At 55.7% G+C, this 14619-nt stretch overlaps 2 protein-coding genes across 2 annotated transcripts; both read left to right on the top strand.

The window, feature by feature from the left end:
• On the top strand, window positions 1-7501 carry DHRS11 (dehydrogenase/reductase 11). Its single transcript, XM_065896950.1, has 7 exons — window positions 1-141; window positions 2939-3148; window positions 5487-5581; window positions 6219-6348; window positions 6975-7067; window positions 7266-7331; window positions 7460-7501. The coding sequence occupies exons 1-7, from the start codon at window positions 10-12 to the stop codon at window positions 7499-7501; spliced, it is 768 nt and encodes a 255-aa protein (XP_065753022.1). The 5' UTR covers window positions 1-9.
• A 1638-nt stretch (window positions 7502-9139) lies between these two features.
• Window positions 9140-12515, top strand: MRM1 (mitochondrial rRNA methyltransferase 1). The gene is made up of 5 exons (XM_065897802.1): window positions 9140-9702; window positions 9904-9997; window positions 11811-11943; window positions 12046-12165; window positions 12370-12515. The coding sequence occupies exons 1-5, from the start codon at window positions 9140-9142 to the stop codon at window positions 12513-12515; spliced, it is 1056 nt and encodes a 351-aa protein (XP_065753874.1).
• The last annotated feature ends 2104 nt before the right edge of the window (window positions 12516-14619 follow it).

Here is a 14619-nt window from a genome sequence, read left to right as displayed (position 1 = left end):
AGGGCCGGCATGGAGCGGTGGCGTGACCGGCTGGCACTGGTGACGGGAGCCTCGGGGGGCGTCGGCGCGGCCGTGGCCCGAGCCCTGGTCCAGCAGGGACTGAAGGTGGTGGGTTGTGCCCGCACCGTGAGCAACATCGAGGTAAGGCCCTGCTGGGGAAAGGGTCGCTCTGGGTGGCGTCGTTTAGGCCGCGCTAGGGTCCAGGTGGGGGATGGGGAGTGGTCGGAGCCAAGCTGTCACGCTGCCCTCACTTGCCCGCCACCCCAGGGTCACTTGCAGCAGGCTCAGGGGCAAGAGAGACGGATGCCTAGGTGGAGAGGACCTAGGTGCTTTTGGACCCCTCAGGGCAGGACTTCACCTTCGCTTTTCCAGTCTTCGCTTTCCAGTCCAGTCTTTTAAGGAGCCTTTTCTCCTGACAGCCTCTACTCCAGTCACCAAATCTCTGACTTACTGGCATCTTTCTCCTTCTCTCCGACTTGCATGCCCGGGTTGGCTGAGAAAGGGAGAAGCCAGAGATCAGGGGCTAAGCCAGGGAGAAGTAAAGTAAGCTTTCCCGCCTCAGTGGCTAAGTTGCCTACTGGACTGCTTCCTCTGGTCCCCAGACCTAGCCCACAAAGCCAAGCAAAGTGAGCAGGTTTTGATCATGATCATTTTCACCCAGGACTGCGAGTGGGGTTGGGGTGGGAGTGGAACTTTTCCGAAGAGGCTCAGCTCCATCTTCCCCCGAAATGTGAGGGTTAGCTCCTACCCGATGGACATAAGGGACAAATGGGATATATAGGTAGACCTTCCTGCAATCTCACTGTCCCAGGTGGGACTGACTAGGTGAAATGGGGCATTGAACATGTGAGCCCTGGGGGACAAAGCATTGTGGAACTGAACCTCCTGGTTTTTCTCTTAACATGGGTTGGGAGCCCCAAGAGTTGTGAGCGATAAGAGCTCAGAGAAAACTGAAATGAAGTTGGCTATGTTGGAGCAGGGAGGAAGAATACAAGCAATTTCCATCATAGGATCACTTTGGATTTGCCCCTGGCAAGACCCCTCTCAGGGATTGAGCTAGTGCTTAGCTTTCTCTCCACCCTTGCTCAAAGTCCCTGGGCTGGGAGAGGGTGAGGAGGCCTTGGGTGGGGGCAGAGCGGGAAGGTGTACCGGAAGGAGGACGGTTCCCCCCGGTTCCCCCCCTCTCCGCCCTGCTGCTGACCAAAGGTGCACTTTATAGCCTCCTAGATAGTCCCAAGGTCACCTAGCTATACTGTTGCCCCACTCTGCCCATCCCTTTCTCCTTTCCTGAGGCGCTCAGGGCCCAGCCCGCACTTTGGAGCCTAGAGGATCAGACCAGGGATTAGACCACTTGATTCCCTAATTCTAAAGCCACTCTTGCCTTCTCTTCCTACCACCTCCCGACCCCAAACCAGCCAGGAAAGGGGTCCCTGAGCCCAAAGGAGATCCCCAGGCTGATCACTCAGCCCCAGGGTATCTCCTTTAATGAGGGAAGGATGGTTCTGCTGTGATGGGACTGACATGATTTCGGGTCATTTTTGAGGATAGATGAGGACAGGTAGAGCATAGAAGGCAGTGACAGGGAGTCCCTCCATTCTGGCTTTCCTGCAGGGCTTTGAGTCCGGAGGAGGAAGGGAGAAGTTGAATGCCAGGGGAGGGGAGAATTCCAGGCTTCTTTGGCCACGGTCTGCTTCTATGGATTGGTTGATTCACTCATTCGTCGATACTAAAACAAAATTTGAGCTCTGGCCTCCTACAGCGAGAAGCCCTATTTCCTGAGGTGGTCGTGAGTAGGTGAAATCAGGTGAAAGGGGACTTCTGGGTCCCTGAGGACTGTACCTCTTAAGCTCTTGGAAAGTTAAAGCAGAAAAGAATTTCCTAGGTCACCTGACCCGGCCCTTTACTCTCAGCTTGGTCTGGGAGAAGGAAGGTGTTCCAGGGCGGCTGGCCAAGCCGGCCTTCCTCTAGGGCACCCTGCACCCGCCAACCCTCTCCCTCCCACACATGTACATAGTCACCTTCACGAGGTCGGGTGCCCGGTCACTGGCCTCCAAGGCTACCACATAGCTTGTTTTCTTCCTGATTCTGAATGGCAGCTTCCCTCATAGCCATCTCTTGATGGCCCGTCTTTCTCAGATCTTTCTCTCTCAGGGATCCTCAGTGTCTTGAGGACCCTGGCAAAGCACAGGGGTACCCAATGTCACCTGCCACCTGGCTTGGCTCATAATATCCAGAGAAACTTTGGGGTGGAGGGTGTTGCACTGTGGGTCAGAGAGAAAGAATCCGTCCCGACTTCCTGACCCTTTCTATAGACGGAGTGAGAGTGAGGGGAGACTGGCAGTTGGGCTCAACTGAAAAGTACGTGTGAGGACTCTGAGCCACCTGGCTGCAGTTTGTGGAGGGAGGGCGATAGTTTAGATATAAGCCCTTCTGGGAGGGACTGGATGGAGTGAAGGGAGAGAAGAGAATCGAGGCCCTGGTGTAACCAGCTCAGTGACTCTTGGCACCCGGCAGAAGCAGCAGGGGGCTGGGGGAGGCTTGCATCTCCCCTGCGAGCGGAGGTGTGTTCCTATTGGGAGTCAGAAAAGAGATATCACTCCATTCCCAGGATCCCTGGGCCCCTTCCCTGACACACTCACAGCCTCAGCCCTTCTCCCCTTTTAGACCTGAAGACTCGAGTTTATCCCTCAGGTTCCTCCATGGATGGTCTCAGCCTCCCCTCCCTCCCTCAGGGAGTGCTCTCACCACCCCCCACCCCTGGGACTTTGACCAAAGAGGACACGCTTTGGGGATGGGCAGTCCCAACATCTCTGTGGCTGCAAGTTGGCCACCAAAGGCGAGAGTTCTGTGAGCAGTGACACCGGTGGGAGGTTATCTCTGGGTGGGGAGGCGTGGAGTGAGCGGCTTACCTCAGTTAGACCCCTGTTGGGTTTCATAGGAGCTGGCTGCCGAATGTAAGAGTGCAGGCTACCCCGGGACTCTGATGCCCTACAGATGTGACCTGTCAAATGAGGAGGACATCCTCTCCATGTTCTCGGCGGTCCGCTCTCAGCACAGTGGTGTGGACATCTGTATCAACAACGCTGGCTTGGCCCGGCCTGACACCCTGCTCTCAGGCAGCACCAGCGGTTGGAAGGACATGTTCAATGTAAGGGCTGCAGGCCTGTGGCTTGGGGATGACAGGGATGGGGGAGAGGCTGGGAGAAGAGCGGGGAGCCAGGAGCCAGGGGGCTGCTGGGGATAGACATCTACTGAGAGGGGCGTTCAGTTTCCTACCTGGGGCACTCTCCCCTGCTTCTCCTCCCCTGAAGGAGAGAGAGTGGATGAATGGCCATGTCTTTTTCATTCTTCTTTCCTTTGAGCCCCTGGGGGCAGTTCTTAAAGTCTAGGCTGATTTCTTTCTATTGGAAGAGATACGGATAGGGGAGAGAACGGCTCGGTTGAACGTCCCCAAGTGTCGGCACTGTGCTGAGTGCTTGGGACCGTGGTCTTATGGGAAGAAAAGGGACCGAGAGACAGGAGATGAAGAAGCTGATGATCTCACAGCCCCGCCAGTAACTATGTGGCTTCAGGCAGGTAGTTACACTGTCTGAGCTTCAGTCTTGTCACATTTAATCGGGATGAAACACACCTAGACCATCAATATCTGGGGTCACGAACTCCAGTGTCCCCTGGGGCTGGGTAGGTACTGTAAAGGAGGGAGGCGGGTCATATGGGAAAGCACATGGATGTCTGGGGGTGGCTGCGCTGCAGTCTGGGCAGTGCGGGCAGATCCTGTGACTTCTCTGAGAGCAGAGGGGACCTAGATTTTCACGTGGAACCTCACTCCTTCCATTCACCAAAACCTCAGCTCCAGGAGGGCAAGGAGGTTTGTCTATTTTACTCTCTGTCATAGCCTCAGCCTGCAAACACTCCACAGATAATTTTTGAATATATGAAACCTTCCAATACATATTGGAAGTGAATTTTAAAATGTTTCAAAACCCTGTGTGGACCAAACACAGCCTTCTGGACATGGGTTTTCAACTTCTAGACTGTATTGTGAGGCAATATTGGGGTATGAAAATATTCTGAGAAGTTGAAAGCGTTGTGTAAATGGGATGCTTCTTTCCCCTCACAATCCTTTTCACACGTGCTCACAATAGATTTAGCACCTAACAGGTGCTTGGGCCCAGAAATATGCAATGGAAGTTGAAACAATAAACGGGAGATGAAGCACTGCCTTAGCCCTCAGAGAGCCTTCTGGGAGATCTGAGTTGTGGTCGTCACCTGCAGTAAGGGAGTCTTTAAACCTGGGCCTCAGCTTACCCATCTGTAAAGTGAGGCACGTATATTAAATCCCTGAGACCCCTTTCAGCTTGAACACTATGTAATTTTCTTAGGATCGTCTTATGAGGCATCTCCCAATAGAACCACATCATTGAACACACAGGGAACCCCTGACCCCTGTACCTAGGAGAATCCACTCCCCTGGCCCAAGGGGATCTGTTTCTCTTACTCCATCCATCCGTCCTCAGGAGCTCAGTTCTCTGCCCCAGAAACCCACATTGTTAAGAGGACCAGAAGCAGGGCTGGAAACCTCTTATGTCCTGCTGTGAATGCTGGGGCAGGTTTACACCGAGTATTTGTCCTGATGCCTGGCTCTGACACCCGATAAAGAAAAACATCTAATCTTCCGGCTGGTCTCCTCTCTTCCCCAGAGGAGAGAGCGAAAACCTGCTGAAAGCTTTATCTTGGGTGAGGCTAAAGGGGTGGGGCTGGGCAGGAGCTTTAGAGCAGCGACACTTCTTCAGGCCTCTGCTCCAGGAAGGGCGGGGATCTGGGGTCACCTCTGCCAGAGGAGCAGGAGTGGGAGGGGGCCAAGGAAGGCAGGAAGCCCCCATGCCCTTGGGACGTCCCTTGCCATCCTGTGACAAGTTACCCCACGCTCTGAAGAGTCTCTGCCTAGTCTTACAGGTGGAACAGAGGTTAAAGGAAGGCGTGGAATGAAGGAGGATCAGGCCTTCTCTCCACTGTAGTCTCAAGGGAGGGACAGGAAAGGCACAGAGACTAGTGGGTAAGGTGGAGAGAAGCTAAGATCTGTCCTGAGGAGCAAGATTTTTAAAGTCTTTTTTGGATGGATTTTAGGCTGTTTAGGAGAGAGGTGAGCCAGTGAAGAGTAGGGCATTTGGAGAAGAAAGGAGATGAGTCCCTAAGGTAGAGGTCCTGCTGTTTGCACAGGAGACGGCCAAGACAGGGAGGGTTCCTGGGTGCGTTTGGGGGGCATCGTCCAGGGAGAGGTGCTTCCTCTGCTGTCAGGTGGGGCTGGTGACTTGAGGGGGAGGAACCTAAAGCCAGGTGCCCTGTCCCCTTCATTGGTCTCTGGTAGGATCTGGACTCTTGTTTTGGATGCCACCTGCCCCCGCAACCGCAGGGTGCTCTGTGGCTCCATCACCTGCTCAGATGGGCCCAAGCTGGAGACACCCCATTGCCCCTCTGGCCTGCAGGTGAACGTGCTGGCCCTCAGCATCTGCACACGGGAAGCCTACCAGTCCATGAGGGAGCGGAAGGTGGATGACGGGCACATCATTAACATCAACAGGTGCGGCCGGTGGCTGAGGGCTAGAGTTCAGATAACCACGCACCCTCCAAGCTGGGTGGTCTGCTGCGGCTCATTTGACCTCTTTGGACATCAGTTTCCTGGGTGGTAAAGCAGGGATTTAACACCCAGTTAATATCCAAGTGGCACGACTGTGGTGAGGGGAAGAATAGTATGTGTTAAATGCCAGCCCCTAGCTGGCTGGAAGGGGTAGCTCAGCCCCTTTGCAGCTGAAGCCTGGGGGCTCTCCTGGGACTGAGGTTCTCCATTCCTCAGGCCGCAGCATGAACCTCACCTCGTGGCACAAAGACTGCACAGTCTCTGTCACTGGGGAGCCCCTGGAGACGTGGCCTCTGTCCCACAGATCTCCCAATAGAACCACATCAGAGAACACACAGATGAAATCGAGAGAGTTTTGACAACCTGCGTGGACTGGAGAGTGAATGCTGTGGTTGGTGTAGGGAGGACTTCTAGGAAGAGTGGGGCTCATAGACGCTGCTTGAATTACAGAAGCCGGGCCAGTGGCCCTGAGGATGGCCTCTGGAGGTCCCGTTTAGAAGGCGTCCAGGGGGTGGGGTTGGCTGGTACAGCAGGGGGCACTGCTTCACTCTCTCCTTTCCCCTTCCTTCCTTCCACCCAGCATGTCTGGCCACCAAGTGCCACCCCAGTCCGTGGCCCATTTCTACAGTGCTACCAAGTACGCCGTCACTGCGCTGACAGAGGGGCTGAGGCAAGAGCTTCGGGAGGCCCAGACCCACATCCGAGCCACGGTGAGGGGTGGCCTGACCCTGGTGGGGGTTGAGAGGCACAGGCCCGCTCACCCCACACACTCGCGGCCCGGGGGCCCATGTCCTGGCTGTACTGCTTAGAGCTCCCGGGTCTGTACTGGGCCCACATCTACTGGGCTCTGCTGCTACTTGCATGGCCCTGCTGAGTACCTGAGTTCCCGCATTTCTCAGACTTTGAGGTGGGAGGCGGGTGACCTGAAGGGAACATGGTGGGGTGAGACTGAGGGAAAGCAAGGGATTGTGGGAAACCACGGCTGGAAAGTGGGACTCTGGGCTCTTCCCTTGAAGGCTGTATGACCTTGGGTGACTCGCTCAACCTCCCCAAACCTCAGTCTTCTCATCTGTAAAATGGAGATGATAATACCTCTCAGGTTATGAGGTTTTAAGGGACACCACTTTGTAAAACTGACCTGGCTTATAGTAATGGCTCTGTAGCTGGTAGGAATCATTCTGATAATCCCCAGTGGCAGCTTTGGAGGGAGGAGGTGGCTGCTGGACATCGGGCAGCCATCACTGTGAAGCTGGGGCCCTTTGGCTTCCATCCTTTCTCTGCAACCTCCCCAAGGCCTGGGGCTCAGCTCCTGAGCAGGCTGTCTCTGTTGGCCCAGTGCATCTCTCCAGGAGTGGTGGAGACACAATTCGCCTTCAAACTCCATGACAAGGACCCTGAGAAGGCAGCTGCCACCTATGAACACATGAAGGTGGGGCCCAGTGAAGCCATTCACTTCCTAAATGAAGGCAGAGGGAACCCTGGCCTTTAGACCTCGCCGTTCTAGCCAGCCTGTCGCCCCTCCTGCAGGGTGGGGGTGGGAATGGCGGTGCTGGAGAGGACCTCAGTGGTGGGAGGGGACTTGGATCCATCCTGCCCTCATCTCACCCCTTTCCCCTGGTGCTCTCAGTGTCTCAAACCTGAGGATGTGGCCAAGGCTGTCATCTATGTCCTCAGCACCCCGCCACATGTCCAGGTGAGTCTGGCCTTGGATGTCCATCCCCCGGAGGAGCCCGACCGTCCCCAGAGGAGAAGAGCAGGGAGGCTTTAAGGGGGTGGGGAGAGGGTCCTGGCTGGCTGCCTCAAGCCTTGTGCCTTCTGCAGATCGGAGACATCCAGATGAGGCCCACGGAGCAGGTGACCTAGTTTCCTGTGGGGAGCTCCTCCTTCCCTCCCTGCCCCTCAAGGCTTGGCACCTGCCTCTGGATTTGGGGTGTTGATTTCTGGACCCTTGGATTCCACTTCCTTTCCCCACCCCCAGCAGGGGCTAGAAAACTTGTTTGAGATTTCATATAATCTTGTCAAATTGTTTCCACCAAATTTGAAAAATGGGCAGGGGAGAGGAGGTGGTGTCCCTGATTGTTTTCCCTACTGATTCATTCTTGGTCTCCTTCTTGGGCTCCTTGGCCTTTGTTTGCTGTCCTTGGTCTCTTCCCTTTGACCTGGGAAAGGGGCTGTGGCCAAAAGTGGGGCTTTCCCCTATCTTATTGCACCCCACCCCTGTCCCTTCAGGATGAGGCGGCAGAGGGAAGCCCTCACCTTCCGTCTGAATGGCTTTCAGGGCTCTGGGCTTCCTCCTTTCCCTGCATCCCACACCCCACCCCATCTATTCCCCGTCCCAGTTCTCCAGCTCCACTGTGGCTTCTCAGCCTCCGGTGGGGTCCTCACTCCACTCTATGGCAGCAGAGTACCAGGGCCTGCCTCCCATGTGGTTTCACTGTGATCATTAAAAAAGAAAAACTACGACAACCTGCCTTGGCTTCAGAAGTGTCTTTCAGGTCTTCCCCCTTGCTGTGATCAGGAATGGTTGTGTCTCAGAGTTTCTTCCAGGAGAGTGGGAAGGTGGATGGATTGGGGGCATCACTCGTGGAGTGTGGATTACCTTTGAGCTGGGTCCTGAAAATGGGTAGGAGTTTGCCTGCCAGAAAAGAAGACAACAGGGCTTGCAAGGCGGGGAGGCCTGGAAGAGCATGCAGTGTTGTGGGAACAGCACAGAACTTAGTGCAGGAGTGAGGTGGGGTTGAAAAGGTAGCTCCTTGCCTGGATCCCCCGGAGGTCTGAGTGCTGAGCAAGGAGTCTGGCCATTACCTGTGGGCCAAGGGCATGGGTTGGTTTGTCAGCAGGTGCAGGTCAGGCACAGAGCTGTCACTTAGAGAATCAGCACCATGGCACAGGAAGTTATTGGTGGGGTCCTGCTGACGGGTGCCGATGGTTTGACAGGCAATGGAGGTGTAGAGGAGGGGCTGGATGTGGGAGAATCTTCTGAGGAAAGTCACCAGCGCCCGGTGGAGGACCGGATGTGGGGAGGGAGTCACCACGACTAACCAGGTTGAATAGGAAAGCCAATACATCCCCTTAAAGTGTCCTTTGCTGGAACCAGGGTAAATGAGGTCCTCCAGCCTCCTGGGACCTTGAAGGGTGCAGAACGCAGCCCACAGTAGGGTCAGCTCCCCGGCGAGCACCCCTCGGGCCAGTGACTGGGCGGTGGAAGTCGTCGCTCAGCCGGCCCTGCAGGGGGCGCTGTGGGCATGCGCCGTGCGGCTCCAGGCCGGGGGCGGGGCCGTCCGAACGCGGAAGCGGAGTGGCTCACGTCGGGGCCGGGAGGGGCCTGTCTAAGTTCCGCGGCCGGGTCCTGGCCAGCACACGACTGGGAATCCTGGCCTTTCCTGTATCTGAGCGGGTGGGCCGGGAGCAGCCTTCGGGTCCCCTTCACCCGCTTTCGGGGCCTGAGAGCGCGCCCCAGCGGGGTTGACTACTCCTGAGGACGCAGCTGGGGCATCGACCATGGCACTGCTCTCGGCCGTCGGGGGCGCGACCTGGCATTGCTGCGGTCGCCTCCTCACGCGTCCTTTCTCCCAAGCGTCGGGGCGTGGGGCGCGGCCCGGCGGGGAGGAGCTAAGCCGCCTGCTCCTGGATGACCTGGCGCCGACTCCGCGGCCGGCCGGGGGGCTGGAGCTTCTGTTCGGCTTGTCCCCGTGTCTTCTGGCTCTGCGGGCCGCCCGCCGCCGCGTGGCCCGGCTCCTGCTCCAGGCCGGTAGGTCCCGGCTGCAGGGGGAGCGGGCCGAGCTGCTGCGCGCGGCTGAGGCGTGGGACATCCCGGTTCTGCGGCCCAGTCGGCGGAAGCTGGACGTCCTGTGCCGCTACCAGGTCCACCAGGGCGTCTGCATGGAAGTGAGCCCGCTGCGGCCCCGGCCCTGGGCTGAGGCCGGGGAGGCTCGGCCAGGAGACGACCCCCAGCAGCTGTGGCTCGTCCTCGAGGGGCTACAGGATCCCCGGAATCTTGGGGCCGTGCTGCGCTCCGCTCACTTTCTCGGAGTGGATAAAGTCATCACCAGCCGGAGAAACAGGCATGGCCTCCCCTTATTCCCCGTGTGCCCCACTTTGGAGGCGCAGCCGAGTTCCTAAGCACCTTGACCCTTGGGTGGTCCCTCAGCCAGGCCTCCCCAACGCCAAAATTCTCACCCCTAACTCTGGGAGGCTGGGGGGAGGGCACGGCACCGGGCTTGAGATCACCCAGCCTCATACGGTGGCATGGGGAAACCTTGCAGCTGCCCGCTCAGTCCTGTAGTCAGCAAGGCCAGCGCCGGGGCTATGGAGGTGATGGACGTGTTCTCCACTGATGACCTGGCCGGTTTTTTACAGGTAATGGCGCGGAGAAGGAGGGGAGGCGGGGTGTCAGTAAAGGAGAAGAAATGAGCCAAGTTAAGTCTCTCCAAGGGCCCCCAGCTAGCAGCTGATGGACGAAAGGGAGAGAAGAGGGCGTGTTGGTATCGCTTCCTACATCCTTCTAAATCCCTTTAGGAAGAGAAAGATCCCGGAGTTTTAAAAACCACACATGGTAGGACTTCCCTGGCAGTCCAGTGGTTAAGACTCCGCGCTTCAAATTCAGGGGGGGCGGGTTCCATCCGCGGTCGGAGTCTAAGATCCCACACGCCCCGCGGCGCGGCCAAAAAAAATGAAAGCGCACACGCACGGAGCAGAATCTGATGTTAGGGACTTTTACTGCACTCCCTTCCGAGGCGTACATCTTTGCGCCTCCTGCGGTGTACGCAGTGCCTCACTGCCCAGTAAGCAGGTATTCAGTAAATGCTCAGCTGTGAGGAACAGATGGCTCCTGGTTCCTCCAGGAGGGGCGCGGCCTGAAAGGCAACCTGAACAGGGACTAGTCTATGCCTTTCCCCTCGTCCCTCCCACAAGCGAAGAAACAAAGCAACAAAAGAAACCCTCAAAACCACCACCACCACCAAAAAAACCACTTCGATACCTAAGAAGGAAGGGGCAAACCTAAGTATTAGTAAAACCCCTCTCCTGGTCCATACACATTTTTCTTCAGCTGTGCTTCCCTTGCTGGACACAAGGGGGCAGTACTGCCCTGTATTTAGCAGCTTCCCTGACCATCCTCTCCCAGGGCTCCCAAGTCACAGCCCTTGGATCTCTTTTCTGTATATATTCATTTCTTGTTGGCCGCATCCAATCTGATGGCTTTAAATGCCATCTATATTCGAATGCCTCCCAAACTTGGATCCCTCCTGGATCTTGCTCCTGAACCTCAGATTTACATATGTAGTTGCCTGCTCAACAGCTCTTTTTTTCTGTCTTATGGTCATTTCAAACAAGATTTCCAAATGTTGTTCCTGTTCCTTTTGCAGACTTACCCAGCTCAATTGATGGCAACTCCTCTGTGCCTTTGGTTGTTTACGCCCCAAAACCTTGGCACCCTCCTTGATTCTTCCTACTCTCACCATGTCCCACCTGTTGGCATATCCTTTTGTTTTTACCTTGATGTTATTTCCACATTCTCACCATTTCTCACCATCTCCACTGTTACCACTCTGGTCCAACACCATCATCTCTAGCATGTATCATTGCAGAAACCTAACTGGTCTGCTTGTTTCTGCTAGTGGCTCTCAACATAGAGTGATTCTGTAGAGACATAAGTCAGACCATGTTACTAGTTCTCTGCTCAAAAAACTTTCAAAGCCTTTGCATCTCTCAGAGTAAAAGCCAAAGGCCTTCCAGTGGCTTTTGAGGTCCTACCTCACGTGGCCCTTTGTTTCCTCTCCTGTCTCAGTGGCTCCCTTTCCACTGGCCACCTTGTTCTGCTGTTCCTCATGCATGCCAGGTAAGCACCCGCCTCTGGGCCTTTGCACTTACTGATCTCTGCCTAGAATATTCCTCCCCCAGATGTCTACGTGGTGCTCCCTCACCTCCTTCAGGTCTGCATTCAAATGTCACTTCAGTGAGGCATTCCCTGACCACCCTTCTACGAGGATGGGATTTGGGCCTGTTTTGTTCATTGCCTTATGCGAGTGCCTAGAACAGAACCTGCCCGTTCTAGGTGCTTAATAACTACTGACTGAATCTAGTGGCTCAGTGAGGGAATGAATATATGGGCAAGGCCGGGGCTCTGATGAAGGTTTGGTGAGCGAGCATGATTTCTTCTTCCCTGTTTCAGGCCAAATCCCGGCAGGGCTGGCTCGTGGCTGGCACGGTGGGCTGCCCGGGGCCTGAGATCTCCCTGTCTTCTGAGATCCCCATCACTAATTGCTTGGAGTTCCTCTGGGACCGGCCTACTCTTTTAGTGCTGGGTAGGTGGATGCCCCTGCTTTTCTGTGCTCAAACGTGCATTTTCTGAGTGCCTGTGTGAACAGCTGGGGCCTCCCTAACCCTCTGGCCCCCGTACCCTGCAGGGAACGAGGGCTCTGGTCTGTCCCGGGAGGTGCAGGCCTCCTGCCAGCTTCTCCTTAGCATCCGGCCCGGCCGGCAGCTGCCTCCTGGACTCGAATCCTTAAATGTCTCCGTGGCTGCAGGTGAGTCTCCACTCCCCTTACTTCTCTCCCTTTAATCACACATGTACAGCTGGTTCATCCTAAACAAGTTTCTCAGTCTTTCTGTGTCTCTGTTGCTTTATGTGCCAAATGAGGAAAATACCTACATCCTCTTGAGGATGAGGTGAGGGAGTGCCTGGCACATGTTCCCTCCTCTTCTCCATCGTTGTCCTTCTGTCTGTGCAGGAATTCTTCTTCACTCCATTTGCAGCCAGAGGACGGGTTTCCCGGTGGAAGGGAAGAGAGAGCAACCTCTTCAAGGCCCCCAAGATCCCTCGGCCTCGTCTGAAGTGCCCAGAGTGGCTCAGCACCCAGGACTGTCCTCGGGATGAGAAAAAGAGAGGCAAGACGGGGGCTGACTTGGACCGTCCGAGGTGTGTGTGTGCTGTGGGGGCACACACATCCACACGCTTGAATGTGCTGGGGTCTCTTGCCTTCTTGCCTGAGTATGTGCACCCAGGCCCATGTTTATAAACCGCTCTCCCGAGGCTGGGAGCTTTGTGGTGGAGACCAGAGGAAGTTCAGTTTCCCGTTTTAGCTTTGGACTTGCAATTGGAGATGGCAGCTTGTTAATTTCCAGGCTGTGCTGGGACAGAGGGTCTCTTTCTTTCCAGGCCCTGCCTGGAAGTCAAGGGGAAGTTCAGACATCAGAAGGGAATCAAGCGGCCCAGTCCAGGGGTCCTCTTCCTCTTGGACCAGCGTGAGAATGTAGAGGGAAGCCCGGGGCTCTCTTGCGGGCCAGACAGGTGCAAATCCAGGCTCAAACCCTGCCCTACTGGGGCCTTGCGCACGTGGCTTCATCTTTTTGTGTCTGGGGGCCCTTGTCTCCACCTCTCTCACAGGGCTGTTGTGAGAATCCAATAAAACATCACCTGGTATCCAGCAGGCCCTCAACCAGTGAGCCATTATATCTGATTTCTCCATTAGGTGGCAGCCTCGCTCTTTGGTCCATAGTATTCCGGCGGCTTTCACAGCCACCTGGGGAGATTCCTGGCTGTGGCCCTCCCCGCCCGCCCCCCCCCCCCCCCCACCCAGAGGCAGGGGAACGATTAACAAATATCTCTCACCCTACTGGCCCACCAGTAACCCCCATGGTGAGTCATCAGTCAGTCTGCCTCTGTGGAGGGACCCGCCGAACCAGAGCCTTGGCCTTTGATTCTGGGAGGCGGTGAGGACCTGGCAGCATTGCTGTTTATTGTACAACCCAGACAACTTTGGTACTCCTCCCCCAGGGTCCCACAAGTGGAGCAGAGGCCACTAGGATAAGTAACTTAGAGCAGTGTTGGCTGCACATTGGAACCACCTGGCAAACTTTAAAAAACAAGTGACACTGGGGACCCACCCCTCCCAGCCTGATGTAATTGGTCAGTGTGCAACATGAACATCTGAATTTTTAAAGCTTCCCAGATGGGTTTCATGTGCAACCCAGTCTGGGAACCACTAGTTTTCTCAGCCTCAGCAATACTGACGTTCTGGGCTGGGTAACTGTCGTGAAGGCCTGTCCTATGCATTGTAGGACGTTTAGCAGCATCTCTGGCCTCTGCCCAGAGGCCCAGATGCTGGTAGCACCCTTCTCCCCCTAGTTGTGACAACCAAAAATGTCTCCAGACACTGCCACATGTCCCCTGGGGGATAGAATCGCTCCTGGTTGAGAACCAGTGCTCTGGAGCATGGATCTGGAGGACAGCAGCCCTAGGTGCGGATCCCGTTGCTGTGTGACCTTGGCCATTTCATTACCCACCTGCGCCTCAGCCCCCTTCTCCGTCAAAGGGGGATAATCGTACCTTCTTGGGTGGCCGGGAGGATATAGAGGGTGATAGGAACTCAGTGCCTTACGTATCATAGGTGCTTGGTAAGTAGTACTGCCCTTTTCTCTGTGGGATGGATTTATCTTGGAATTCTAATGGTGATGCCAGTTTAGAAAGACATTTGAATTTGTTTTAAAAATGCCTTAGGGCTTCCCTGGTGGCGCAGTGGTGGAGAGTCCGCCTGCCGATGCAGGGGACGCGGGTTCGTGCCCCGGTCCGGGAGGATCCCACGTGCCGCGGAGCGGCTGGGCCCGTGGGCCATGGCCGCTGGGCCTGCGCGTCCGGAGCCTGTGCTCCGCAGCGGGAGAGGCCACAGCAGTGAGAGGCCCGCGTACCGCAAAAAAAAACAAAAAAACAAAAAAAAACAAATTGCGTAATAAAGGCATCAGCGATCTCTCACTGGGACTAATGTGGGAGTTTGTTTAAAAAAAAAAAAAAAAAAATGCCTTAGATGGCTTTAAATTCAAAGTTATTCCTCTCAAGAAGGAGGAAGAAATCCCTTCATAAACGCCATAGATCTCCATTGCCCGGGTCCCCCCTTGAGCTCTGTCCCTGACTGCCACACAGGCTCTGACCTCTGCTGGCACGTGTCCATCTTGGGTGTACTACACCACCTCCCATATCCCTG

The sequence above is a fragment of the Phocoena phocoena genome, chromosome 19 (assembly GCF_963924675.1).
Source record: "Phocoena phocoena chromosome 19, mPhoPho1.1, whole genome shotgun sequence".
Lineage (NCBI taxonomy): Eukaryota > Metazoa > Chordata > Mammalia > Artiodactyla > Phocoenidae > Phocoena > Phocoena phocoena.
Note: the sequence above shows the minus strand (reverse complement) of the source record. Positions and strands in the feature narration are given on the sequence as shown.

Bases quoted from the DNA above. Each gene is read 5' to 3' on its own strand.
- DHRS11 (XM_065896950.1), top strand. From the start codon at position 10: ATGGAGCGGTGGCGTGACCGGCTGGCACTGGTGACGGGAGCCTCGGGG. The intron at 5,582-6,218 runs GTGCGGCCGGTG...CCTTCCACCCAG, and splicing joins CACATCATTAACATCAACAG to CATGTCTGGCCACCAAGTGC. The intron at 6,349-6,974 runs GTGAGGGGTGGC...CTGTTGGCCCAG, and splicing joins AGACCCACATCCGAGCCACG to TGCATCTCTCCAGGAGTGGT.
- MRM1 (XM_065897802.1), top strand. From the start codon at position 9,140: ATGGCACTGCTCTCGGCCGTCGGGGGCGCGACCTGGCATTGCTGCGGT. The intron at 11,944-12,045 runs GTAGGTGGATGC...CGTACCCTGCAG, and splicing joins GCCTACTCTTTTAGTGCTGG to GGAACGAGGGCTCTGGTCTG. The intron at 12,166-12,369 runs GTGAGTCTCCAC...CTGTCTGTGCAG, and splicing joins AAATGTCTCCGTGGCTGCAG to GAATTCTTCTTCACTCCATT.